This window comes from Phycomyces blakesleeanus, assembly GCF_001638985.1.
Source record: "Phycomyces blakesleeanus NRRL 1555(-) unplaced genomic scaffold PHYBLscaffold_6, whole genome shotgun sequence".
Taxonomy (NCBI): Eukaryota; Fungi; Mucoromycota; class Mucoromycetes; order Mucorales; family Phycomycetaceae; genus Phycomyces; species Phycomyces blakesleeanus.
The window spans coordinates 724,879-751,171 of record NW_017265139.1 but is presented as its reverse complement, the minus strand read 5'-3'; the positions used below and the strand labels follow the sequence as shown (position 1 = coordinate 751,171).

At 31.7% G+C, this 26,293-nt stretch overlaps 4 protein-coding genes across 4 annotated transcripts; 2 read left to right on the top strand and 2 right to left on the bottom strand.

Moving 5' to 3' along the window:
* Positions 1–2,945: 2,945 nt before the first annotated feature.
* Positions 2,946–5,796, top strand: PHYBLDRAFT_142968 (hypothetical protein; the record flags this gene model as incomplete). The annotated part of the gene is made up of 5 exons (XM_018430911.1): positions 2,946–3,047; positions 3,134–3,443; positions 3,772–4,094; positions 4,239–4,349; positions 5,173–5,796. The coding sequence occupies 5 exons, from the start codon at positions 2,946–2,948 to the stop codon at positions 5,794–5,796; spliced, it is 1,470 nt and encodes a 489-aa protein (XP_018294022.1).
* Positions 5,797–5,849: 53 nt separating this feature from the next.
* Positions 5,850–8,616, bottom strand: PHYBLDRAFT_142967 (hypothetical protein; the record flags this gene model as incomplete). Its single annotated transcript, XM_018430910.1, has 5 exons — positions 5,850–5,951; positions 6,299–6,415; positions 6,520–6,675; positions 6,747–6,830; positions 8,344–8,616. The coding sequence occupies 5 exons, from the start codon at positions 8,614–8,616 to the stop codon at positions 5,850–5,852; spliced, it is 732 nt and encodes a 243-aa protein (XP_018294021.1).
* Positions 8,617–12,989: 4,373 nt separating this feature from the next.
* PHYBLDRAFT_165954 (hypothetical protein) lies at positions 12,990–15,103 on the bottom strand (the record flags this gene model as incomplete). The annotated part of the gene is made up of 4 exons (XM_018435332.1): positions 12,990–13,093; positions 13,145–13,160; positions 13,898–14,425; positions 14,498–15,103. The coding sequence occupies 4 exons, from the start codon at positions 15,101–15,103 to the stop codon at positions 12,990–12,992; spliced, it is 1,254 nt and encodes a 417-aa protein (XP_018294020.1).
* Positions 15,104–19,618: 4,515 nt separating this feature from the next.
* Positions 19,619–21,880, top strand: PHYBLDRAFT_59509 (hypothetical protein; the record flags this gene model as incomplete). The annotated part of the gene is made up of 3 exons (XM_018440512.1): positions 19,619–19,895; positions 19,920–20,892; positions 20,956–21,880. 3 exons carry the CDS (start codon positions 19,619–19,621, stop codon positions 21,878–21,880), a joined length of 2,175 nt encoding a protein of 724 aa, XP_018294019.1.
* Positions 21,881–26,293: the final 4,413 nt, after the last annotated feature.

The following is a 26,293-nucleotide window of genomic DNA, read 5'->3' as shown; positions in this document are numbered from 1 at the left end:
TATCTCTGTATCTAACTGAAATTAACCTATGAGCAGAAAAAGAATCGGTTGTATTGGACTAGAGCTAGGTCAGTTTTAGTATTGAAGACTGAAGCAGAGTGATGTAATCAGATAAGTCGAGATTCATGATAAAAGACAATGATTCTGATTCATACATAATTTTTAAACCAGGGAAAAGATACCAAGAATGTCATACACTAACAATAAAAAAGTATGGAAAAGGTTCTGTGATGATATGGAGTTGTTTCTGGGCTAATAGCAGTGGGTTATTATCATTTATCAAAGGGTCTGTAGATAAGAATGCATATATCAATTGTCTGTCAAAGGACTTTAATCTCTGTCACACACAAGTAAATGAGAAACATGATACTATGTTTATATTTCAAAAAGATAGTGCTAGCTGTCATATTGGATTCTATATAATATGGTAGAAAAACTATTAAGAGATTAAACAATTTGACTACTGGCTGTTGCAAAGTTCAGATTTGAATTCAATTGAGCATTCTTAGTCTGCTCTAAAGGCTAAGATTCAAAAGAGAATGATTTCTATTAGCAATATGCAAAAGCTGAAGGTCTGTATTCTTCAAGAATGCAAGTTGCTTTACTCAGGAGGTCTACAAACTCTTGTGGGAAGTATGTCTAACAAAATTAAACCAGTCATAAAAACTTGTGGTGATCACATCATATATTACACTTTATTTTATTATTTTTATTCTATAATATATATATATATTTCTCTATAACAGCATAATGTTTGGCTCTATTTTATCAACTTTTTAAGAAGATATAATATAATGAAGCTGATATATGATTTATTTGGAGACAGAAATCAAAAGTTTTGTTAGTGATTTCAGTTTAGAGAGTGTAGTTAGACCAATATTGAGAAACTAGTGTGCGAGAGGCAGGAGTGACTCAGTGCAAAAGAGTTGCAAATAATTTATATAAATTGTTGAACTGTTTGATATGCAGTTAGACAGGATGACACACAAATTTAGAGTACATCAAAGAAGGATGAAAATATAAAAGAGAGTAGCAGATTGAAGAGTAGAGGGATGCACTATCATTTAATATAATGTACTCTCTTATGTATGACAATTCAATTAAAATCTCTCAACACTTCAATGCAAACAACATTTATTATAATTTAAATATTCTGAGAAGAATGAGCTACCTTTTCCAATATAATTACTCTGAGCAAAAGCAACAGCTACATCAATTGTATCACTCATAATCTAAACAACAACAAAAATAATATCAAATTAGAAGGAGTTCAAACCAAGACACAACTATTGTCAGTACTAAAATGTAACTATTCATATATCAACAGATCAACTCTTATCTGTCTTATAGAGAGTATTCAAAGAACTGTTCTGCAACAAGCAAACAGAAACTGTGTGACAGCAGTCTTAATTATGTTGTCATAAAAGACCAACGACATGTTAAGAGTTTGAAAGGGAAGTCAGACCCCAAGGTATTGCATGCCTAGAACGTGCTTAACATGGTGATCAAGGTCTATAAGAAGGGGCACTGACATATTAACAACAGCTGAAGAAAGGTATGTTTGCAATTTGAGAGGTACTAACTTCTCAACAAAGTCAAGAAAGTAGTGAAGACCTGTGAGACGTGTTAAGTGAGAGTTTGTGTCAAGCAGAAAGAAGCTCACATATCTGTTTTATACAGTAGGATGTGATACTATTGGCCCTGTAACTCAGTCTAAGAAAGAAAACCAATATATTTTAGTAGCAGTTGACTATCTGACCCATTGGCTGGTGATGGCTGCCATTCTTGAAATCAATAAAAAGATAACCACAGACTTCTTATTTCAATACTTAGTCAAAGATTTTGATGTGCCTAAATACTTGTTGACCAAGTGAAGGTCTAATTTCTTGTCAGTACATGTAGCTAATTTCCTGTAACTCATAGCGTGTCAGCATTTGATAACAGTAGCATATCAACCACAGGTAAATGAATTGTGTAAGAAAATGAACCCAATTATAGTATAGATCTTATCAAAACTGGTTCAAGACCATGGCCCACAAGACAGCTGGGGCTGACACTTGATTACCATTGCATGAGCAATCTGAACTATATCCAATAAAGTGACCCATTATAGTCTTTCTATGTTCTTGTATAATTATAAAATGAGAATGTCATGACTGTGGTCAGATTCCACCTGGGACTTTCAGGAGATAGATCTGCAGAAAGTTTTGAGAAGCTAAGCCCAAATCATACATAGACTGATTGAGTAGTACCGTCTGCTGGCACAAGAGAGAACTGCAGCTCAGCAGAAGAAACAGAAGAAGAGATATGACAGACACTGGAAAAACATCTCTGAATACACTAGTGATGAAATTATTCAGTGATAGTGTATATATAAAGTATTTTTCATCTTAGTACCACTTTTTAAGTTCAAATAAAAAAACCTACTTTAACCACACTCTATTGGCTTGGATATAACAAGCAACAAAAATTATTTTATTTATTACTACAATGTCTTTGTGAATAGATAAATATGACATTGGTTTCCCCTTTGTTTCATTTTTAAAAAATGAAAGACATTATATCTTCTACTATTAAATAAAGCTTTGAAGAGTACTATTGTATCAAGTGCATTAAAAATTATAATAGATACATCTTAGTGTCAAAGAGAACTGCCCAGCATCATGATAAGAAAGCAGCTTTAAAAGATGCTATCAGATGCGAACTTGATATGTTATTTACAATATAAAAGTTGTGTTTTTATATACTATAAGCTTTTATATTAAACACAAGTGCGCAAAGACATATAAGAAACATTGATGGGAAATGTAAGACATTTTTATTTAGGTATCAAAAAAACAACTTTCTTATTATATTCTATATTTATAGCTATTGTAGTCCAAGAATCTAAATCTATGGAAGTACTTGCATGTCAGTCTGACTTACTTATTTTGGATATTTCTTCTATGTCAGTTAACAATGAAGTCAATGTTAATTTCAATAACATAGACTTTGAGTATGAGAGCAATGAGAATGCTGAAGATACTGTTGGTATTGCTGTTGAAGAAGTTGATACTAAATGTTTGTATGACAGTCAAAAAAAATCTAAAAAAAAGTGAAGAAAATTAATATTTTTTTTTATATTTTTAAATAGACATGTTTTCAAACAGCAGTATGTCTGAGAATTCTATGCACAGATTTATTGCAACATTCACTGTGCTATTTGCATTACTACGTGGTCAACAAGGGCATGGTTATCTTTATTGAGTTCATCAATAAACTCTTGAAGATTTATAAGCAGGGCTTCCAGCTTCCCACAAGTCTGCCTGGTCTTCAGTATATGACTGAATTTTGTGAGCTCTCCAAGGGCATAAGACAATTTGTGCACTGCAATAATTGCTATGCAATTTATGAAGAAAATCAATCTGCTCCTTCTCACTGTGTCTTTTTAAAGACAGATGCTTGTACAGCTTGTAACTGTGAATTGATAAAGAAATCTTTGTCTGATTCTTTGGTTCCCAAGTATAGTTTCATTATCAGTCTATCAAAAATGTATTCAAATTTTTTTTTTTAATCATCTAGTCTTAAAAAAAAAGGTATATAAATGGAGTACAGACCCAAATTTAGCAGACACAATGTGCGATATATATAATGATGCGGTTTGAAAAGAGCGTAAGGATAATAACAATGTTTAATTTGTTGAGCAGTCTTGTTTGCTGATACTGACACTCAATATTGACTGGTTCTGACCATTTGATAAAGTTACATACTCTTGTGGTACAACCTACTTAGTCATTAACAACTTGCCTTGCAGTAACCAGCTTAAAGCTGAGAACTTAATCCTTATAAAATTTATATCTGCTCCCAAGAAATCTAAAACTGACAAGATAAAAAACTATCTTGAACTAATTGTAGATGAGTTGATACAGCTGTATTGTGGAGTAAGAATCCCAACATTTGTGTCTCCTACTGATCAAGTGATTTGTGCTGCATTGATGATAGTTGCCTGTAATATCCCAGCTGCCAGAAAGACCAGTGGATTTACTGCACATGATAGCACATGTGCATGCTTTAAGTGCAACCATCATTTCACTCACCTTGACAGCACAAAAAAGGTTGATTTCTATGGATTTAAAGAGTCTGAGTGATGTCATCATAACTTTGAGAAGAATAGACTGCATGCTGAGGAGTGGAAGAACGCAGTTAACATCTCAGAAAGACAGCATATGTAAATTAAAAATGTTGTTCAATGATTGCAGTTGTACTGCCTTGGATACTTTGATCTAGTATGTGGAACAATCATTGATCCCATGCATAATCTGTTCTTGGGGACAGCAAAAAGAATGATGGATCAGTGGATTGAATGTGATGTTATTGGAGACAGACATTTTACTGCTATGTAAAATTTAGCTGATAAGATGATTATGCTAAGAGAATATACTGTATTGAAAAGCAAAATTGGCAAAAATTGCATTTATGAAAGCAGATGAGTAAAAGTCGTAAGTATTGATGTATTCTCCTGTGATGTTGAAGTCAGTACTCTCATTCTTGCATTTCAATAACTGGATTAATTTTGTTCATGCATGCCATCATCTTGTAGAGCCCAGCATTATATTTGATGCTATTAATACTGCCTATAGATATCTCAAAAAGTTTTGTGAAAAATGTAATGAGATTTATATCACTAAGATTCTTATCTGTAATATGTATTAATATCTTCATCTTTGTAAAGCTATTCTTGATTTTGAATCAGCATATAGTTTTTGGTTCTTGTGGTGATCCAGACACTTGGTTGTTGGATTTATTACATCTAAGAACATATTCCTATTATTATGGTAAAACAGCTATCATTACAAGAACAAATGAATAATTTATTTATTTTACTTATGGTAAATCAATAAGACCAATAATTAATTACAGTAAGTACTGTAATTATGACAGCTCAGTAAGCACTGAGTTAATATGAGGACACTGCAATTAGATTAAATTATAAACATGGCAGTACCAGCTCTCTAATATCTAAATGAACTCAGACTTAAGAGATTAAGATGTGACTGACAAAGCAGATTGTGTTTTGATATAAAAAGAACAACTTTTTATTCTTTAATAAAGACAACCTATATACAGTCTCAAAGTATTCTTATATACGTCTCAATCTTTTTACTGTTGATTTTATTTTATTAAACTTCACAGTTCTTTGCATTTGAGAGATACAATGACCAACTCAAAAATATCAGCATAAATGGCAAGAACGGTTTTGAAGCCACGTTTATGAGATGCTTTGTTGAAGATATATACAAAAGTAATTTTGTTAATTCTGTTCTTACATGTCTTACTCAAGCTCTCTTTCTTTCTGTCCTTTCCAAACTTATCTGTTTATCTACATCTGTCTTTACCTTACTATCTGCCTCCTTCACAATTATTCAGTCACCATTCATTTTGCAAGCATATGTGGATTCTTCTGAAACTATCAGAATTTCTATCTTAGACAATGAATCTCTCTCACCTACATTCTTCTCACTTTCAGTTAGTAAATCTTTTTCAATGGGTGATATTGATTATCCCCATTCGTTGGAATACTACAAACTCGCATATCTCACTCCTAATGTTGTCCATTATAAAAATGCTGCTACCTCTCCATTCTTTGTTAACAATCAGATTATAAAGTTGAAATCAATCAATATTCTTGGCCAAGTGTACTATGGCAATAATGGCACCACTGGCCGCAGATCATATGTCCAATCATTGTTTCTTGGCAGTGATAGAAGTATAGAACCAATCTTCACTTATCAAATCAAGTATATCTTTATTCATTAATTTACTCCTCCTCCAATGTTGCCCTACTATGAAGCCGATTCCACTCATCATAATCAACATGTATTTGCATTTGTCAACTGGCTTCCTTTACTTGGAGATAAATCACAAGAGAAAGATGGAGTTGAAATTTGTGGTTCAACACCTTTGCCATCAAACTATCATTTAATTTTATCTATATATAGAATTTTTTTAGAAGTAGCAATTGCTAATCATACAACAGGACTTGTCAAAAAAAAACTGGTAATTGCCTTACCAAAAAAACTTTATACTTAAAAAAAACAATAATAATTATTCTTTCTTTTCTTTCTTTCTTTTTTTAAAAATAAAAAGAAAAGTAAATGGCGATAACAAAAAAAGACAGAGAAAAATAATTAATATCTCTATATAAATCATCAGCATTGAGTTTGTGAAGATGAGAATAAATAAGATGAGATAAACAATAATTTTTATTATTTTTATTGTGGCCCATCTCTAAGGGTCCATGGAGGGAAACATAACAAACGTCATCAGGAACTGGTTTCTCAGATAGGCTGATGAGATTTCTGTCTAACAACTGGCAAATGCTGTTACCCAAGTTTGCTCTCACAATCTCATCAATGTTAAAGATGATGTTGTTAAACTAAAAACATATTTATATATATCACGTTAAATATTATTCAAATATAAAAAATTATTTCTTGCAAAATTATTTATTTCATCACTTCTCTAAAAAGAACAGGTAACCTTTAGAATGCGCTTGCAAGGTCTTTCAGGAAACTCATCCTCTGACTCGCCTTCAGAAATTGCTGATTTTATCATCAGTCTAGAACAGTTTCTCTTTATTAAAGCATCAATGACATCTTTGTTTAGCACATATGCTATTATGCAGTGGTCGAAGTGCTGTAATTTTTTTTATATATTAATATTAATTATATGGTTGAATTTGGGATGAAATATAAAGTAACACTCACTTCAGTTTCTCTTGCAGCTTGTCTTCTAGGAGCGTTAGTGACAGCTTGCATCCTAGAATTTTCTCTGTCTTTACAAGTTGTGCTCTGAAAGTTTGTGTGCACTATAGTACAGAGTTTGCTTGTTTTTATACCCTGTCTAACAAACTTTGAAAGCAGTTAACCAAGAAGATTGGCAACAATTTTCTTGTTGGGGCTACTATTAAAAAAGACATCTGTTTCCCACCTTGGCTTTGCCTCGTTGGTGCTGACAAGAGCAGGATCATTGAAAGTAAATTTGTCCCTCCGCATATAACCTCGAATTGACACGGTGTTGTGTGTTCTTCAGCTTTGCCCACTCTAATTCATCTCTCTTTTTCTCCAATCATTTCCTCTTTCATTTTTTCTCATCATCATCTACATTACCACTCTAAATATTAACACATCCCTTCAATGTCACATTTTCATATACATATATATTTTTACTTTTATTATCACTTCTACTTTCCTGCATTTATTCTTCTTTTAGCATTTTTTATATATACATCTTTCCTTTTCCTTTTCTAGTTTTTCCCCACATTCTTGTATATAGACATCTCATATCTTTTGAATATACTTATATCTCTTGCATTATTTTATTTGCTTATACTCTCAGTTCTCTTTTTCTTACACTATTTATTTTCTTCTATTACTGCTATTCATTTCTCATCTTATATCCCATTTTTATTATCTTTTTATTACTATTACTATTATATTCTAATATCTTACCCCTACATTTTACCAAAAGCACAAATATTATCCCACTCTTTCTATTATGACATTAACATCTATCTGTCTTTACATATTATATCTTCTTGTGCTATAAGTCACATCTGTAATCTCTAAAAAACATCTCATTTTTCATATTTTTATTTCATTTTATTTTCATCTTTTAAAGGTATATAAGAGACCTATTTCTACAACAATAAACATCATCAGTTATCTCTCTCTTAAAATCACTGTCTCTAAATTGTTTTCTGCCTGACTCATAGGAAAGCAGTCATATATCACATTAAAAGTCTTATATCTTTGTTCAAAATTCTCTTCCTCTTTTTTCTCTTTCTGCTCCTTTGTATCTGTGTGATTGTCCTAAGTGAAATCAACAGTGTTCTCTTAAATTCTCTTCTAAACTTATCTTCTTGTATCTTGCTGTCTATCTGTCTTGATTGTCCCATGTGAAATCAGCAGTATTTTTATTTTCTTCTTCTACCTTATCTTCTTGTACCTTGCTGTTTTACCTCTTTGGATTGTCCCAAGCAAAATCAACAGTGTTTCTATACCTCCTTTCACCTTATATCTTAACACTTTTATTTCTTTTTTATCCTCAACTGTCCCAAGTAAAGTTGAATATTCAATCGCCCTTCTAAATACTCTGTATCCCTTCCATATTCATCTTTCTTTTTATTATTCTTTTTCCTACCAGAACTCGTACTCCAGAATTACATTTGTAATTCATGTTCAATATATTTTTCTCTTATTTTCTGATGAAGTTGCACACGCAACAAACTCAACACGCATCAGAATCAACTTCTATTTAACAAAAATAGTTAATAGTTGGAATATTGGATATAGTAATACTTACAAGGACTTTGTTCTTGTTTTTACAGCTGATTTCAGAAGCGATGCCAGGAGGAATTCTGATAATAGAACTGACAGCAACAGAGAAATTATCAAGAGAAACAGAAGCGTATGTTAGATATTCATTTCCTTGTCCAAAGCCAGCACAAATGACTTTTTGCATCGTAATGAGTTTACCACGTACATTAATCATGAATTTTTCCATTTCTTTTATCTTAGCTAAAAGCTTTTTGTATTTATCAGATGAATTAGAAGCAATTTGGCATATTTCAGTCATAATCTATAATATTAAATAAAGTATATTTTCTGTTATTTAATCTTTAACTTTTAATTCATAATATTTGATTTCAAATTAATGATTTATTTCTTATGTACAAGCAGATATGTATGTGAGAAAGTGAATAAGTAAAAGGGAGAGAGAAAGTGTGTTTTTGTAAGCAAGAAGTGTTGTGATATTCCAAACAACTTCTTTATATAAGTATACTAAATGGAACTGTAAATATATCCAGAATATCCTCTTGTAACTTTGAGATGACAATCCATCATTATATTATCTTTTTGGACTCAATTGGTTTTTAATCCTTTTTTTTCAAACACACACTTCTTTTTTTATCTTGTCCTTCTGTAATGACTATGGGTAATTGGGTTTGAATTCGGAGACTAGTTTAGGCAACTAGACAATGAGACAGAAGTTTGAGCTTAAGAAAGATGCTTTTTATTGATAGAAGACACAACGAGTATTTATACTCTTTGACTAGATAGAGAGAACACACTCAAACATGTATCATCAACAGAGACGTAATGGAAACCAGGGAAAAGGATTGAAATAAGAATTCAGATACAAACAATAGAATAGATACAAACAATAGCAATGTTAGAGACCTTGTGATTATATAAGTCTAAGTGCTACTTTATCTTTGGTCACAACACTTTCTATTTCCTGTTTTATTCTTTTGTTGTTTTTATTCTTTTTTTTTCTGATTTTTCTTTTGTTTCATTTTTCTTGTTTTCCTTTTCTCTCTCTCTTTTTAACTTTCATTATATTTATGTATTTTTCTGGTAAGACATATTTTCTTTGCAAAATGAAATACTTCCTTACAAACAAAAAAATAATTAATTTATTTCACTGCTATAGACAAGCACACACTTACTCTGTCTCTTTTGCACTTTTATATCTCTCCATTTTTCTTTGATAAGACAATCTCTTTAAAATACTATATATATACATATAACTAAAAAATAAGAATTGTTTCTGTTGTCATAGACACTGATGTTTTAACTTCTTCTGATACATTCTCTTTACAATGGCTATCTGGATTAGTCAAGGTTAGTAAATATACTTTATGTCATCATCCTATAAAATTATTCTAACTTTTTTCTTTCTTTCTTATAGGCTGTATTGCAAAAAAATACTCTATACAATTAAACATGACTATCAAAATGGTAATATTTTATTTTATTTTACTTTATTTTTATTTCTTTTTTATATTTATCTAAAAAAAATGACTTTTATTATAGATGAACAACCCTCTCTCAAACATGCTCTACATCATAAACTATCATCTCATGCTACCGTTATTGACATGGTAAGTCTTCTTTTTCTTTTATTCTTTTTATATGTACTGCAAGATTATTTATACTGTATACTAATGTAATACAATACTCTACTAGAGACTATATCAACTCTTGACAAGTATTATCGATGTTTACATATAAATTGTTTTGCTTTGGGTATGTAAATTAATTATTTTATTGTCTAATTTACTTGAATTAATTTCTCTGATCCTTTTCACAGTAAAAGAAAATCAGAATAAATGCTACATTTAACATTTTCATTGTCTTTTTGCTCAATCCATTTGTTTCTAGTATTTTCAATGCAAGTATAAATTAAGTATATATTGATTTGCAGAAATCACTGAAATGTATATCTGGTCTGAACAGATTAAAAGTTCAAAAAAGAGCAAAAAAAGGGCAAAACTTTAGACCATTTTAGTAGATAATAGTTTTAATTAATTTTGCTCTTTTTTTGCCCTTGTTGTGGTGCTTGAAAGTTTAAAAGAAGCTGTTAAAAAGAACTGAAGATTTGAAGGTAAGGAACAAAAATTGGTAAGAACTTGTGTAAGGCTTGTTTATTACAAAAAGATTTGATATCCAAATTTAACTAGGTTCCTACACTAAACTACTACTGATATTTATATTATTTTGGATCAGAAAAATCATATGACTGGATTCAGATAATCAATCTTATCTGAGCCTTAATCAAAGCAACATGCTATTAGAATGATTAATGTATGATTAATTATATAAATGTGTGTAGTCCCAATAAAGTATTAATATAGAAAGTAAAAGTGTTTATGAGTTATAATTATGCTTACAGTAATTCATTGATATATCCCATATTATAATGATATCATTATATATAATATAATTACTATTGTGCATGATAAACCTGTGTGTTAAATAATAAAGTAATTGGTAGACGTCTTTGACTGGAATAGCTGAGATCTTATATTATTTCCTTTCAACTTTTTCTTATTTACAACAGCCTTTTTTTTGAAGGTTTACAAAAAGGGAAAAATTAATTAACTGCTATGAGTAACTAGTTTTTGTCCAATACTACTTGCATGATAATATCATGCATCTCTTGTAGTTGCATTACACTTAGATAGCAAATAATGATTAAAAGTATATATACTTGTTAAAATTAATTACTGGCATATATAAAAGTGAGAAGTACATTACTCTTTTACTTATTATCTTAAAAAATGCTGCATACTCTAATAAATATACTTGCAAAATTAACTTAGAATGCATCTGCAGCTATCACTCAACACACATTGAAGAAGATAATCAAGATGTTGTCCAACTCTAAATTATTTGCTTTTGAGAAAAATTATGACATATACAAATATTTTGCAAGCATATGGAAATTAAAGCTACAACAGAAAAAATTGATGATTAGAAAGGCCCAAGACAAAATCAGCAAAGGATGCTATTTTTTCAAAGGGCAAAACAAGACAAAGAAACTTGTGACTCAAAAAGAAAGATTAGATTTTCTGCTTGCCTTGGATGAAAGGGGCTTTCTGGAAGAGTTTTGAATGAGCAAGAGCTCTTTTTATAAGCTGTATGATTTTGTAAAAAACTATGAGCTTTACTAACAATTGTCAGGATTTTACTCAATTGATATTAGACTCAGATTTCTATTGTTCTTGACCAATTAGAATAAAATAGTAATTCTTTGTCAAGTGGCCATTTTGTATGACGTTCTGGAATAGAAAGTAGGTGATTCAAAATAATAGTTTACAAATGTTTATCTACATATACAAAAGCAAATTTATTTATCTGTTTTCTACAATAAAAACAAATAGAGGACTCTATCAAGAATATAACAATCAGGTTCTTCAAAGTAATTCTCTCTTTGGAGCACAAGTTTGTTTACTGATCAACCAAATCTGAGAAAGCAGAGATAAAACAAGCAAATGAATATCCATTAGAATTTCAAAACATTGTTGAATTTTTTGATGAATGCTTATTTAAGCTGGCAAAAGTATCATTGTGAAAACCAGAGCAGTCTTTTGGTCGCAGATCCACTTACTGTGTAAACAGTGTCACAGTGTATGATCATAGACACATAATCGATACATGTCAACATGTTTCTTTGAAAGTTTGCATGATATGCATACTTTGTCTAAGTGTGAGTTTAGAAAATTCCTGAAGTGATTCTTTTCTGGTGACAAGTACGTGTTGGCATATGCGGAATACAAGACTACAAACTATATTGTTCCAATAAAAAAGAAGCCAGGGAACAGTGAACTCTTGTTAGCAAATAAAGGGTTCAATACAAAGATCTCGAGTATGCAAGTAAAAATTGAGCATGCATTTGGAATCTTGAAAAAGAGATTCTACTCCCTCAAATCAATCCCTGTAAGGTTAAAAAAAAAGAAAGATGTTGTAAAGATTAATGCATGTATTTGGGTTTGTATTGTTCTGAACAATTTTCTGATGTGTCAAGATGCCAACAAGTGATCTCAGGAAGCCAAGTGTTAATGGAAAGATAGAGAGAAAGCTGAAGTTGAATGCCTGAAGAAGACAGAATATTTAGAAGAGTCTGATATAGTAGATAGATCCCAGAATATAGACAGAAATTCAAGGTGGATCTAGACACAACATGCTGTTATGTCAAAAGAAAATAATATATCTTCATGAATAAAGAAAATAAAATTTAATCATTTTAAATGCATTAAAAAAACAGAAGTATTAGCTTTTATATCTATTAGATAGATCCCACTTTTTGGCATTTGACATCTGTTATTAAACAGATATTTCAGTATTATTTTTGTTCTTTTCTTTCTTTAATATTTTATTATCGAACTATTTTAAAGAAGTAATTAGAAGATCAATTTTGTCTGCTTTAATGATAGTATTTTTATATAGTCTACATGTCTTTACATTTTTTAAATGAAATAATATTAGTTCTGAGAATTTATATATATACGAGGTAGACTGGTTGTCCTCATTGGGACAGTTTAAGAAGCAATAACCATACTATGAAAAGAAGGAAAACCCTGTTCGTCTAAGTTTATTTCAATACTGGTTTTATCTATTTAATTGGCGCCCATTTCCATCTAATTAGCATCTGTTTCCATCTAATTAGAACCCATTGACATCTGATTGGCTTCCATAGAAATTGAATTTGCATTCATTACCAACTGAATTTGCTCCTATTGCCATCTGAATTTGCCCCCTCCCTTTTACTATTGGCGGAAGGGTACATGGCACTCAAATTTTTTATTCTTACGCCTTACAATTTTTTGTATATAACTGTAGTATTTTTTTTGTAAACGTCGTACTTTTTTTTTGTAAACGTCGTATTTTTTTTTGTAAACGTCGAATTTTTTTTATATAACCGTAGTATTTTTTTTTGTAAACGTCGTATTTTTTTGGCATAAAACATGGATATTTTTATTAGGCATAATTAGTTGATAGAGAAATAGAACACATAATAAGAAGTAAGATATAATGAAATACAAAGTAATAAAAAAAGAAAAGCATAAAGCAGTAAAATAAATAAAAAAAGAGGGACATAAAGTGGTAAAAAAAAATAAGAAAAAGAGGGATATAAAGTAGTAAAAAAAAAATAAGAAAAAAAGGGACATAAAGTAGTAAAAAATAAAAATAAAATAAAAAAAGACATAGAGTGTAAAGAGCTTAAATAGACATAAAAGACATACTTAAAGCTTTCGCTCTCTGTTCAAACAGCGAGGAAAGAATGAAATGGCATGGTTAATCCAACCCAAACAGTCCGAAAGGGTGACAGTCTTAGCTGATTCTGTAATCCTTAAGATGAGCCCATCTGACTCTGTAATCTCTTCTCTGCGGACACCAAACTTGATCTTGGACCACATTTTCTCAATTGGATTCAGGAAAGGTGAATACACAGGAAGATATGCACACTTGTACCCACGGGAAGAAATAAAGTTTTTCACCTCATCAGCCTTATGGATAGGAGCATTATCCATGATGAGATAACGTCCTTGCATACCCTGGCTGTCCAGAACGTCCATTGTATGACTAAGAAAGTCGAGGTAGTGCTGGGTTCTGGTGCCAATTTGACCGTTCATCTCAACGTTGGTGTAGATGTCCAACTTTCTCTTCTTCTTGGTTGCGACTGCAGTGGGTTTCTTCAACGAGAGGCTGACGATCCCTCTCTCGCACATTGCACCAAGGATGGTGATGGACACACCTCTCTGCGTCGGGACAGTTGTCTTTGCTGGGGTGCCACTGACGGAACGGCCAAAAGTTCTCTTGATGTGCATGTTGAAGTCTGCTTCATCGATGAACACACAGTTCGACAGATAGTTGAAATCCGCAAGTTGTTGCCACTCCAAAATGCGGTCTCGTCTCATCTCAATTGTGTTGGTGTCGTCTCTCTTCTCAGGCAGCTTCTCCAACTTCTTTATCGTCAGGGCACACTTCTTCACCAAGTGCTTCTGGATTGCTGATTTGGTAATCTGCAGCCCAGAGAACTCTTCCAAGACAGCTATCCTTGCTTGTTCCAAGGTAGCATATGGTTTATTTTCGAAAAACTTCAAAAAAAAAGCAGAGTGCACCTGGAACAACTTTTGGTTGCCATATTTTCATTCTTTAGGCGCAGAAACCTCCTCAACCTCCATCGTCTCCAGCCCATTGGACTCATCAGTCTCCACTGTGGCAGCATCAAAATCGGCCTGGATCTTCTCTCTGGCCAGCCTGACATAGTTCTGGGCAGTCCGGACATTGATCCCCGTTTCCCTGGCAGTGGCAGCAGCAGTCTGGTTTTCCGAGAAAACCAAGGAGAAGAGCTTGTTCACCTGGTTTTGGTTGTACTTTCGGTACGAACCTCGACCTATGCTTTCTGCAGTGGGAACAGAATCAGGATCGACCTTCTCCGGCAGATTCGTCTTCGGCTTCTGTGCAACAATTGTCTTGGTTGTGGCCTTGTTGACTTCGGTTGGCAGGAAACTTTTGAGACTGAGGAGGTTTGTGACTGCTGGGTTTCTGGCCGAGGTACGGGTCCATTCCATATCGGCATGGTTGACAAAGACATCTGTCACAGATCGGAGTACAACTTCTCCATGCATTTTGTCGACAATCTCTTGGTTGAAATCGCACAAGGGGTCGAAAGCAATTCCAGAAAACTGGGTTTGGTCTGCAGAACCGCTGTGACTGACCATTTCACAGTGCTTGTCCATAACAAATTCGAGGGAGTTGTTGGAAGTAGACATTTTTTTTTGAAAATAAAAAGGGTGTTAAAATCGAGGAAGAAAGATAACTGAGAAACTTTTATTAAGACACTGGGGTATATATACCAAAAAAAAATATATTTTAATAACTTAAACGTTTCTACCAAGGTATAGTCTTGTCCTGTTGTCTTAATATATTTGGATAAAGAACGTGTTGAAGAATAATGAATGTTTACATATTAAGCTTCTTCACACTTTTAAGAACATTTATTTTATTAGCCAATTTACAGTGCTACCAGAGCCTTTATGGTGTCCTGTCCTCTGTCTCGAAGGAAGGGGTGGGATTTCTCCTCATGGGTTTGCCCAACCAAAAAAAAAATAAAAAAAAAATAAAAAAAAAAGAAAGTTTTTTTTTGTATAGAGCCAAGGAAAAGCTCGAAATTCAGTTATTGAGATTTTCAGTTTTTCAGAAATTTCTGCGGTTAGATACCATTTTATTTTCAGTTATTAAGATTTTCAGTTTTTCAGTTATTGAGACTTTCATTTTTTCAGTTATTGAGACTTTCAGTTTTTCAGTTTTTCAGTTTTTCAGTTTTTCAGAAATTTCTTGCAGTAAGATATCATTTTATTTTCAGTTATTGAGACTTTCAGTTTTTCAGAAATTATTTGCGAAAAAATGGTTATGTATATTATAAAAATTTATGAATAAAAATGCTAGTTATACTATTTGGAGAATTATTTTTAAAATTGCTATTACATTTTTCTTTTTTTTATTTCTCTTTTTTTTTCTTTTTTTTATTTCTATTTTTTTTATTTCTTTTTTTTTATTTCTTTTTTTTTTTATTTCTATTTTTTTTATTTCTTTTTTTTTATTTCTTTTTTTTTTTATTTCTTTTTTTTTTATTTCTTTTTTTTTCTTTTTTTTTATTTCTTTTTTTTATTTTTTTTTATTTTTTTTTTTATTTTTTTTTTTTTTATTTTTTATTTTTTTTTATTTTTTTTTTTTATTTTTTTTATTTTTTCATCTCTTTTTTTTTCATCTCTTTTTTTATTTCTTTTTTTTGTCATGAGCTTGTGCTATTTTTTGTTACTGTTTTTGTGTGTGTAATATTTGGGTTTTTTTTGGTATTTTGTATCATGAGGGTTTCCAAAATTGAGATCGGGTAGTATTGTGAGCAAAGCATAATTCTTGGACCGCTTTCAGTTGTTTAACAGATTGTTGGACATTTACTTGTTTCGAGTGCAGATTACAAAGAGTTGTTGAGTTTGATATTAAGAAGATCAGGATTCTGACATTGTAAAATGGTTGGAGCAGGTGCTGAATAAATATAGCATTTTTGGATTCTTTTTTGTAATGGTATTAGATGCTTGTGTAGGACCAGGTTCATAAGAAATACAATTGCTGTGGTAGTCAATCAGATTACTGGATATTTGAGATAAAAATTGGCAAGTTTTTGTGTGGTCGGTAGAGTGAATTCTACTGTTGGATTTCGAAAAAGTATAGTCGGTGAAATGCACTTAAAAGCATTATGAATATGTGTAGACTGGTTCCTATCGTACAGGTAGATGTTTGATCTTGTAGTTTCTTTGTAGGTGGAGGGTTGAATCGTCACGTTTTCTTTTCAGATTTATAGCTTTTGTTCAAAATACTATAGATTATTTAGAGATTAATATCAATGACTCCGAGGTATAGGCTTTATTTACATACAGAAACATAATGTGATCTGGAAATAATAAAAAAATCCATGAGGTGTAGAGCTTTAGGCAGTGTTTTCATTGTCAGAGTAATATTTAGTTGTTGAAGTGAGCATGAGAATGAGATTTATTGCTGATTTAAGAAGAGAAATAAACAGTTTTGGTATATAAACACCAAATGGAAAGAGAGAGAATTAGGATATCTCTTTTAAAAAAGAATGTTTATAATAAATTTATGGCTGCGGGTAATATATTGTCCTATTTATTTTTTATCTCCTTGAGTTCAATTTGTACTACTTTATTTAGTGGACCTTGGAATATTATTTTTTGATATAAAAAGCTGAAAATATAATGACTAATACTATTTAACAACAACTCAATCTTCTTTACATCTATTCTTGCTGCTTCAACTTGTGTTCTGATTTTTATCTTGCATCTTAAGTAATTACTATTTAATTATAACTGCTATGTGCTAGATATAACTATATTTATATAAAATATGTCACTTTAACATATCTTCCTATTTCTTTATTTTTTCACCTTTTATTATCAGAAAACCCTACAATGTTACATGAAAAACTTGAAGAATATAACAGTGCCTTTGAAAAAAGCATGGAAGAGCTTGAAGAGCCTGAAATGCCAGAAGATCCAAAAAGTTCTGCCCCATCAACAACAGACGAAACCCCCAAAAAAAGTAGAGGGCAATATCAAAAGCCTACGGATAAAGATATAAAAAATCTTCTTTATCTCTACTTCATAAGGGGATTAACTATCGAAAAAGCCAGCAAGATAGTAAATATGAAACAAACAACTGCTGGTAGCTATATTTTGAAGTGGAGAAAGTCTCCAGTTGTTTTTTTCATTAAAAACAACAAGGAGGCTACAAGTGACAAAAAAATGAATCTTTTATTTGAAACTTACTCTGCAATAAAGAAAGAATACAAATAATATCATTGCATTTTCAATTTTAACATAATTATTATAATGAGATACTTGCTTTATTATCTTATAACTGCAGTAAGGTATTTAACTTCAACAAAGTAATCTGGAGAAAAGTTTGCATATTCTGTTAGTTCTCTCTATAGATATTTTCTATGACATATCTTTGTAGAAAGATCTACATATATTGAAGTGCTATTACATTAGGCGTTTGGCACTTATATAAAAGAAATATGGCAGTTATATAAAAAAAAATATGGCGTTTACAAAAAAAAAAGTATTATGGTTATATAAAAAAAATACTACGGTTATATAAAAAAAATTGTAAGGCGTAAGGATAAAAAATTTGAGTGCCATGTATCCTTCCGCCAATAGTAAAAGGGGGGGAGCAAATTCAGTTGGCAATGGATACAAATTCAATTTCTATGGAAGCCAATCAGATATCAATGGGTTCTAATTAGATGAAAACAGATGCTAATTAGATGGAAATGGGCACCAATTGAATGGATAAAACCAGTATTTATCTCTTCTGAGATTTTATTCTAGGTAGTCAATTTACTTTTTGTCAGCTATTTCAAAAAATAGAGAGTTTTTTGTTTCATTTTGATTTTTTGATGATTTTTTAATTATGATAGGCCAAAAACGAAGTCACAATTACAAAAAACGCCCCTTTTTTCCCGTAGTGGAATAAATATAAAACTTGGTACAATTTTCTGTCATTTCTTTTCTTAATTCATCTTTTTTGATGCATTTGGTAAATTCTATTTTTTCAACAAATCAATTTTTATTTTTGTACAAATAATATCTGAAAAAGTGTATATCAGCAGGCAAAACACAGAAATGTAGAAAATAAAAAGTAATAAGCAATTTAGGTTTTTTATCACAATTTATATCTACATTTTGTGTGAACAAGTTTTGCAAATTGAGGCCAAAGTAAAAATTAAAAGTGCAAATTAAAAATGCAAATTAAAAAAGAAATATGCAAATTTAGTAGGATAGAATGCAAATTAGTTTTCTGTGTGGCAGCAAACTGATTCAAAAAAAAAGCAAACTTTTTTTTATAAACCGCAACTTTTTTTAAAAAACTGTAAACTTATTTTTATAAACTGCAATCAAATATGAAAAATTCAGTAACTTCACTAATGACATAAAGATACTTATTTAAGATCTCAAGCATATATTCAGAATACATACAACATCATTGTCTTGATATACTTAAGTATAAAGATATACATTCAGAAAGTAATTAATTCTATTCTTACTTATATAGCAAAGTTTTTTTATCTACCTCAAAAATATCCAAAATTATAAAAGCCTCTCATTATCAATGCCATACTTGCAAGTCAACTTTTAATAACAGTCAAATATATAAACGCTGTTCTGAATAATATATAACAAATAGAACAGAATTATTTGCCAATGTCAAAGTTTCCTAAACTGTCTCTCTTCCTGAGCAAAGTCAGTCTATATCAGCAATGATTTCTAGCTTGGCTTTTGAGTAATCTTATAAAAAACAAATCACAAAATGATAAACAGTATGTTAATTAGCTGTATACTTTGATAAACCAACAGAAAAAACATTAACATAAGCAGTAATGAGGATATGAATATCATTGACAGTACTGAAGATGATGAGTCCATGATGAGATACATCAATACACATATCATGATAATCATACTTATTATTATTTATCTTACTATAGTATGTTGTTGGAGACAAATGCGAGAATGTCATGAACAAAATTGAAGACATCACACACTTGCTAGTTTTTTGATTTTAGCCAGCCTTTTCCTGTTCCCAGAAACAATGATAAAAAAAATCTTGTGTTAATGCAGTTGATCTAAGAGTTCGGAATTTCTTGTCGAGCCCACAAAAAGATTGTAGAACACTTCAACCAAATCCTTGTTTGTTCTATCCATATTATGTACCAAGCATGCAGTCCACACCTTGGAAACAAGCTTCTTGAGCACTTCTTGGATATCAAAGCAGACGGATACGACATTTGCATCAGAGATTGTATGCAGTTCAACAACAAGAAGGATATTGCATGCGTAACATGCAGTGAAGCAAGATACAAAAATGGCCAAACTAGTGAAAGTGACACCAGGGTTCCTGTGAGATTGATCGTACAGCTTCCTTTGGCCAGACAGCTTGCTTTGTGTTTGGCTGATAACAAGACCAGAACTGAAATGCTCTATTGTCATAACCACCAATCCAACTAAGACGGGCAGAAAGCAGATGTTTTCAATGGTCATGTATACCAATCCATGAAGCATCTGTTTTCTGGTGAAAACAATATTGCGATTTCGTTGTCCATGGATGGGTTCAACCCATACAATGTACCTGGATCAGTAACCATTGTTCATGCAACTGTCTTGAACTTGAATCTGATGATCCATTATGAGAAAAACAGGATGATCCAAATAGCAATGCTTCCTGGTTGCACTGGTCCCAGTGACATCTGGTCTTTTCTTGAGCCAATCCTGAGAGATCTCTGTTTGCTCCAGACAGAAGGCATGGAAGTAAAGACACCAGCAATGATGATTAGGGCAAAGGTGTATGTCCTCATGACCACTAGCAATATTCTGGCTCTGGCAAAGCTGGCATGCCATGTTGGCCACATGAGTAAGAATGGCTGTCATATTTGTCGCGTAGTGGGCCAAACTCCTAAACATGGCCAGTACTTCCGCATGTTGCCTGGAACCCAGACGTGCTCACTGGAGAGTTTCAGAAACTACAATCTGGCAAGCAGTGAAGACAGAAAGGGGCTCAATGGTCAGTCATCATTAGCCTCAATGGAAACATTCTCTGCCCCATTTTTTTTTGCATTAGACGAGATGCATGGTCTGTGCCATGGAATCAGTAAACAGGTATGGGGACTTGTACGCGGAAAGTATGGAATCAAGCATCCTCTATGTCTTTCTCTTGCCACTCAAAGGGAGATTGGGGCTGCAATGGTAGCTGCAAAATCCACAATCCCTACATTGTTGCATGGTGCCTGGAGAGACATGACAAAGAATGCCGGTTTCTTTAGAGCTGTGGATTGGGCAGACATTTTACTCTTTGTTGTCCCCACGTTGGTTGCAGAGCGTGTTCAAGACTCAGTTGCCCAAAAGGCATTACTTGGCCTGGTTCAAATATGCAATTTACTCATGAGCTGGGAGTTATCAGCAGAGGATCAAACCTCGATAAGAAGGTATGTTTAATGCCATATTTTATTTCATTTTTCATAGTAATTTACATTTATCTTTTTTCTTAGTAATCTTGTAGAATGGAACTTATTCCTAGAGAGTCTTCTTTCTACAGCAGATATTGACATTGGCGTGTGCACAATTAACCAGTACATTATTCAGCATTATCCTCAGATGATTGATCTATATGGCCCGCCAAGAGCATATAGCACACGATCCGTGGAAAGAGCCATTGGTGAGTACTCCAGGTCCATCAAGAGTAACTCCCAAGTCAGTGTCAATGCTGGAAACATCATGATCAGACTGGTGCAATCCCGGCATGTAGCAGAACTGACAACCGTTGCAAACACAAAAACTCCACCAGCTAACCTTCTAGTTTATAGTGCATATACTGATGGGTGGCCTGTTACAGAAGGAGGTGATCCTGTCAATGCTGAGTGTGAGATTGAGTTCTGGGGGCCTTTGAAGAATTTAACAATTTTTGATAGCTTTGAAAATAGATCTCATCTTTCATTGCTTCTTAAAACGTTTTATGATTTGAAGGGGGAAGAATGTAGTATGCTTGAGCCTTCCATAAAGACAAGCCACAAGGCCTATCTTAATGGTTGTGTTATTGATGCTGCATTCAACCAAAGTTTTACAAGAGAGGCATGTTATGTTCATGTGCAGCTACAAGTGGACATGAACTCCAGAAGATCCTGCTCTTACCATCCAGGATATAAGCATTTCTTCGGAAAGATGGTTATATTCTTCCAACATGTACACAACTCGAAGAGATGGCCACTAGCTCTCATAACCATATATAGTGTGCATTTGAAAAATGGATTGCATATTACATCTGTAGTAAAGCCAAAGACTATAGTGATTCATGCCAGTGACATTGTAGAGTTGGTTGGCTTGGTGCCATCAAATGTCAATGGTAGCCATTATATCATTTGGCCTAGCCTTAAACATGGCCCAAAATTGACACTTGATGCCTTAAGTGATATATAATTTGTTTCTTTTTCTTTTTGTAATAAATTCTTCTTTTTTTTCAAATTGTCCTAACAAATTTTATCCAAGCAGCAGAAAGTTTAGATATTTTCTTTTTTTTATTTCTCACATCCAATATTTCTCATTTCCAATATATATTTACTAAAAATGTAAGATATTTAATTAGAATGGACATTTGTCCCTTCTGAGATTTAATTTTAAGTGATTCATTTGCTTTTTATCAACTATTTCAAAGAACAAAGATTTTCTTGTTTCAACTTGGATTTTTAGTGATTTTTTGATTATTATAGGCCAAAAATGAAGTCACAAATTCAAAAAAGACCACCTTTTTCCCATAGTGATAGTGATTATTGTCTGTCTATCTAAGTAGTAAATTAGATATTGTCACCTTATATAAATAGAAGATTGTCTGTTATCCACTTATATAAGTAGCGCATCAGCTGTAATCTATCTATATAAGCAGCAAATATGCAGTCATCAGCTTATATAAGTAATAAATTGACTGTCATTTATCTATATAAATTGAAAATTGACTATTATTAGCTTATATAAGTAGCAGATTAGCCACTATTGTTTTATATGTAGACTAGATCAGTTATTATCAGTTTATATACATATCAGATACACAATCATTGATTTACATATGGATCTGATTGTTAATAATTAGTTTATATATATACCAGATTGGCAGTCATCAGCTTATATATATACAAGATCAGCTGTCATCCACTTATATATGTATGAGATTGGCTATCAATAGTTTATATATATATCAGATTAGCTATTATCAGCTTATATATATTTGAGATAGACTGTCATCAGCTTATATATATAGCAGATCAGCTGTCAATACTTTATATATATAGCAGATCGGCTGTCAATAGCTTATATATATATCAGATTGGCAATCATTAACTTATATATATATCAGATCGGCTGTCATCAGCTTATATATATACTAGATTGATGATCATTGACTTATATATATATGAGACTGGCAATCATTAGCTGATATATATATCAGATTGGCTGTCATCAGCTTATATATATACTAGATTGATGATCATTGACTTATATATATATATGAGATTGGCAATCATTAGCTGATATATATACTAGATTGGCTGTCATCAGCTTATATATATACCAGATTAGCAATTATTAGCTGATATATATACTAGATTGGCTGTTATCGGCTTATATATATATGAGATTGATTGTTATTGGCTTATATATATGAGATTGACTGTTATCAGCTTATATATATACCAGATTGACAATTATTGGCTTATATATACTAGATTGGCAATTATTGGCTTATATATATACCAGATTGGCGATCATTGACTTATATATATACCAGATCAGCAATCATTCGCTTATATATATAACAGATTAGTGATCATTGACTTATATATATACTAGATTGGTAATTATTTGTGTTGTGGGGAGAAAATAAAGCAAAATATAATATAGACGAAAGAATTCGTGAGAACTTGTGTAGGTTGTTTATTTCAAAAGAAAAGTAAAGAATGATAAAATTCGATTGTCTTTCTACACGGAACTATCTACTGATATTTATATGTTTTTCTAATTTGTAATTCAGTGTGTGCTTAAGTAATCTTTATCACGATGAGTCATATTCCAGGAGTATTGTTCTTCTGGAAAGATCCGGAAAGACCAATTGATATGATACTTCTCCAGTCAGATCAGTCCAAGAGTTTTGGTAAAGAAGAGCATTTATGCTATTGGTAATATTTTAGTATTCCGACCCAGATACTCGGGTAATGTTTCATAATATTAGATAGTTGTAGTTGTAGTCTCTCAATTAAGTATTTGTATAATAAAAGAAATATGTAGATGAAATATAATGATGCCATATATATAATGTATATGTATTTGTATATCCCATGTCATGGTGATAATAAAAAATAATCAATTATGTGTATGATGATCTGTGTATTAGATAATATCATAAAGGGAGATCCGTTTGACTGGAATAGCTGAGGATATTATTTTATCCTTCAGTCTTACTCTCAGATTCAGCAGTAATCAATACTCATTCACAACAATTTGCTTATATATATACCAGATTGGCAATCATTGACTTATATATATACCAGATCACCAATTATTGGCTTATATATATATCAGACTGGCTATCATCTACTTATATATATAGCAGACTGGCTATCATCCACTTATATATATATAGCAGAACAGCTATCATCTACTTATATATATACCAGATTGGCAATCATTGGCTTATATATACCAGATCACCAATTATTGGCTTATATATATATCATACTGGCTATCATCTACTTATATATATAGCAGACAGGCTATCATCCACTTATATATATATAGCAGACCGGCTATCATCTACTTATATATATAGCAGACCAGCTGTTGTCTACTTATATATATATATAGTAGATTGGTGGTCAATAGCTTACATATATATATTAAATTAGTACTGGTTTTATCCATTCAATTGGCGCCCATTTCCATCTAATTAGCATCCGTTTCCATCTAATTAGAACCCATTGACATCTGATTGGCTTCCATAGAAATTGAATTTGCGTCCATTGCCAACTGAATTTGCTCCCATTGCCATCTGAATTTGCTCCCCCCCTTTTACTATTGGCGGAAGGGTACATGGCACTCAATTTTTTTATCCTTGCGCCTTACAATTTTTTTTATATAACCGTAGTCTTTTTTTTTGTAAACGTCGTACTTTTTTTTGTAAACGTCGTACTTTTTTTTTGTAAACGTCGTATTTTTTTTTGTAAACGTCGAATTTTTTTTATACAACCGTAGTATTTTTTTTTGTAAACGTTGTATTTTTTTTATATAACCGTAGTATTTTTTTTTGTAAACGTCATATTTTTTTTATATAACTGCCATATTTTTTTATATAAGTGCCAAACGCCTAATGTAATAGCACTTCAATATATGTAGATCTTTCTACAAAGATACGTCATAGAAAATATCTATAGAGAGAACTAACAGAATATGCAAACTTTTCTCCAGATTACTTTGTTGAAGTTAAATACCTTACTGCAGTTATAAGATAATAAAGCAAGTATCTCATTATAATAATTATGTTAAAATTGAAAATGCAATGATATTATTTGTATTCTTTCTTTATTGCAGAGTAAGTTTCAAATAAAAGATTCATTTTTTTGTCACTTGTAGCCTCCTTGTTGTTTTTAATGAAAAAAACAACTGGAGACTTTCTCCACTTCAAAATATAGCTACCAGCAGTTGTTTGTTTCATATTTACTATCTTGCTGGCTTTTTCGATAGTTAATCCCCTTATGAAGTAGAGATAAAGAAGATTTTTTATATCTTTATCCGTAGGCTTTTGATATTGCCCTCTACTTTTTTTGGGGGTTTCGTCTGTTGTTGATGGGGCAGAACTTTTTGGATCTTCTGGCATTTCAGGCTCTTCAAGCTCTTCCATGCTTTTTTCAAAGGCACTGTTATATTCTTCAAGTTTTTCATGTAACATTGTAGGGTTTTCTGATAATAAAAGGTGAAAAAATAAAGAAATAGGAAGATATGTTAAAGTGACATATTTTATATAAATATAGTTATATCTAGCACATAGCAGTTATAATTAAATAGTAATTACTTAAGATGCAAGATAAAAATCAGAACACAAGTTGAAGCAGCAAGAATAGATGTAAAGAAGATTGAGTTGTTGTTAAATAGTATTAGTCATTATATTTTCAGCTTTTTATATCAAAAAATAATATTCCAAGGTCCACTAAATAAAGTAGTACAAATTGAACTCAAGGAGATAAAAAATAAATAGGACAATATATTACCCGCAGCCATAAATTTATTATAAACATTCTTTTTTAAAAGAGATATCCTAATTCTCTCTCTTTCCATTTGGTGTTTATATACCAAAACTGTTTATTTCTCTTCTTAAATCAGCAATAAATCTCATTCTCATGCTCACTTCAACAACTAAATATTACTCTGACAATGAAAACACTGCCTAAAGCTCTACACCTCATGGATTTTTTTATTATTTCCAGATCACATTATGTTTCTGTATGTAAATAAAGCCTATACCTCGGAGTCATTGATATTAATCTCTAAATAATCTATAGTATTTTGAACAAAAGCTATAAATCTGAAAAGAAAACGTGACGATTCAACCCTCCACCTACAAAGAAACTACAAGATCAAACATCTACCTGTACGATAGGAACCAGTCTACACATATTCATAATGCTTTTAAGTGCATTTCACCGACTATACTTTTTCGAAATCCAACAGTAGAATTCACTCTACCGACCACACAAAAACTTGCCAATTTTTATCTCAAATATCCAGTAATCTGATTGACTACCACAGCAATTGTATTTCTTATGAACCTGGTCCTACACAAGCATC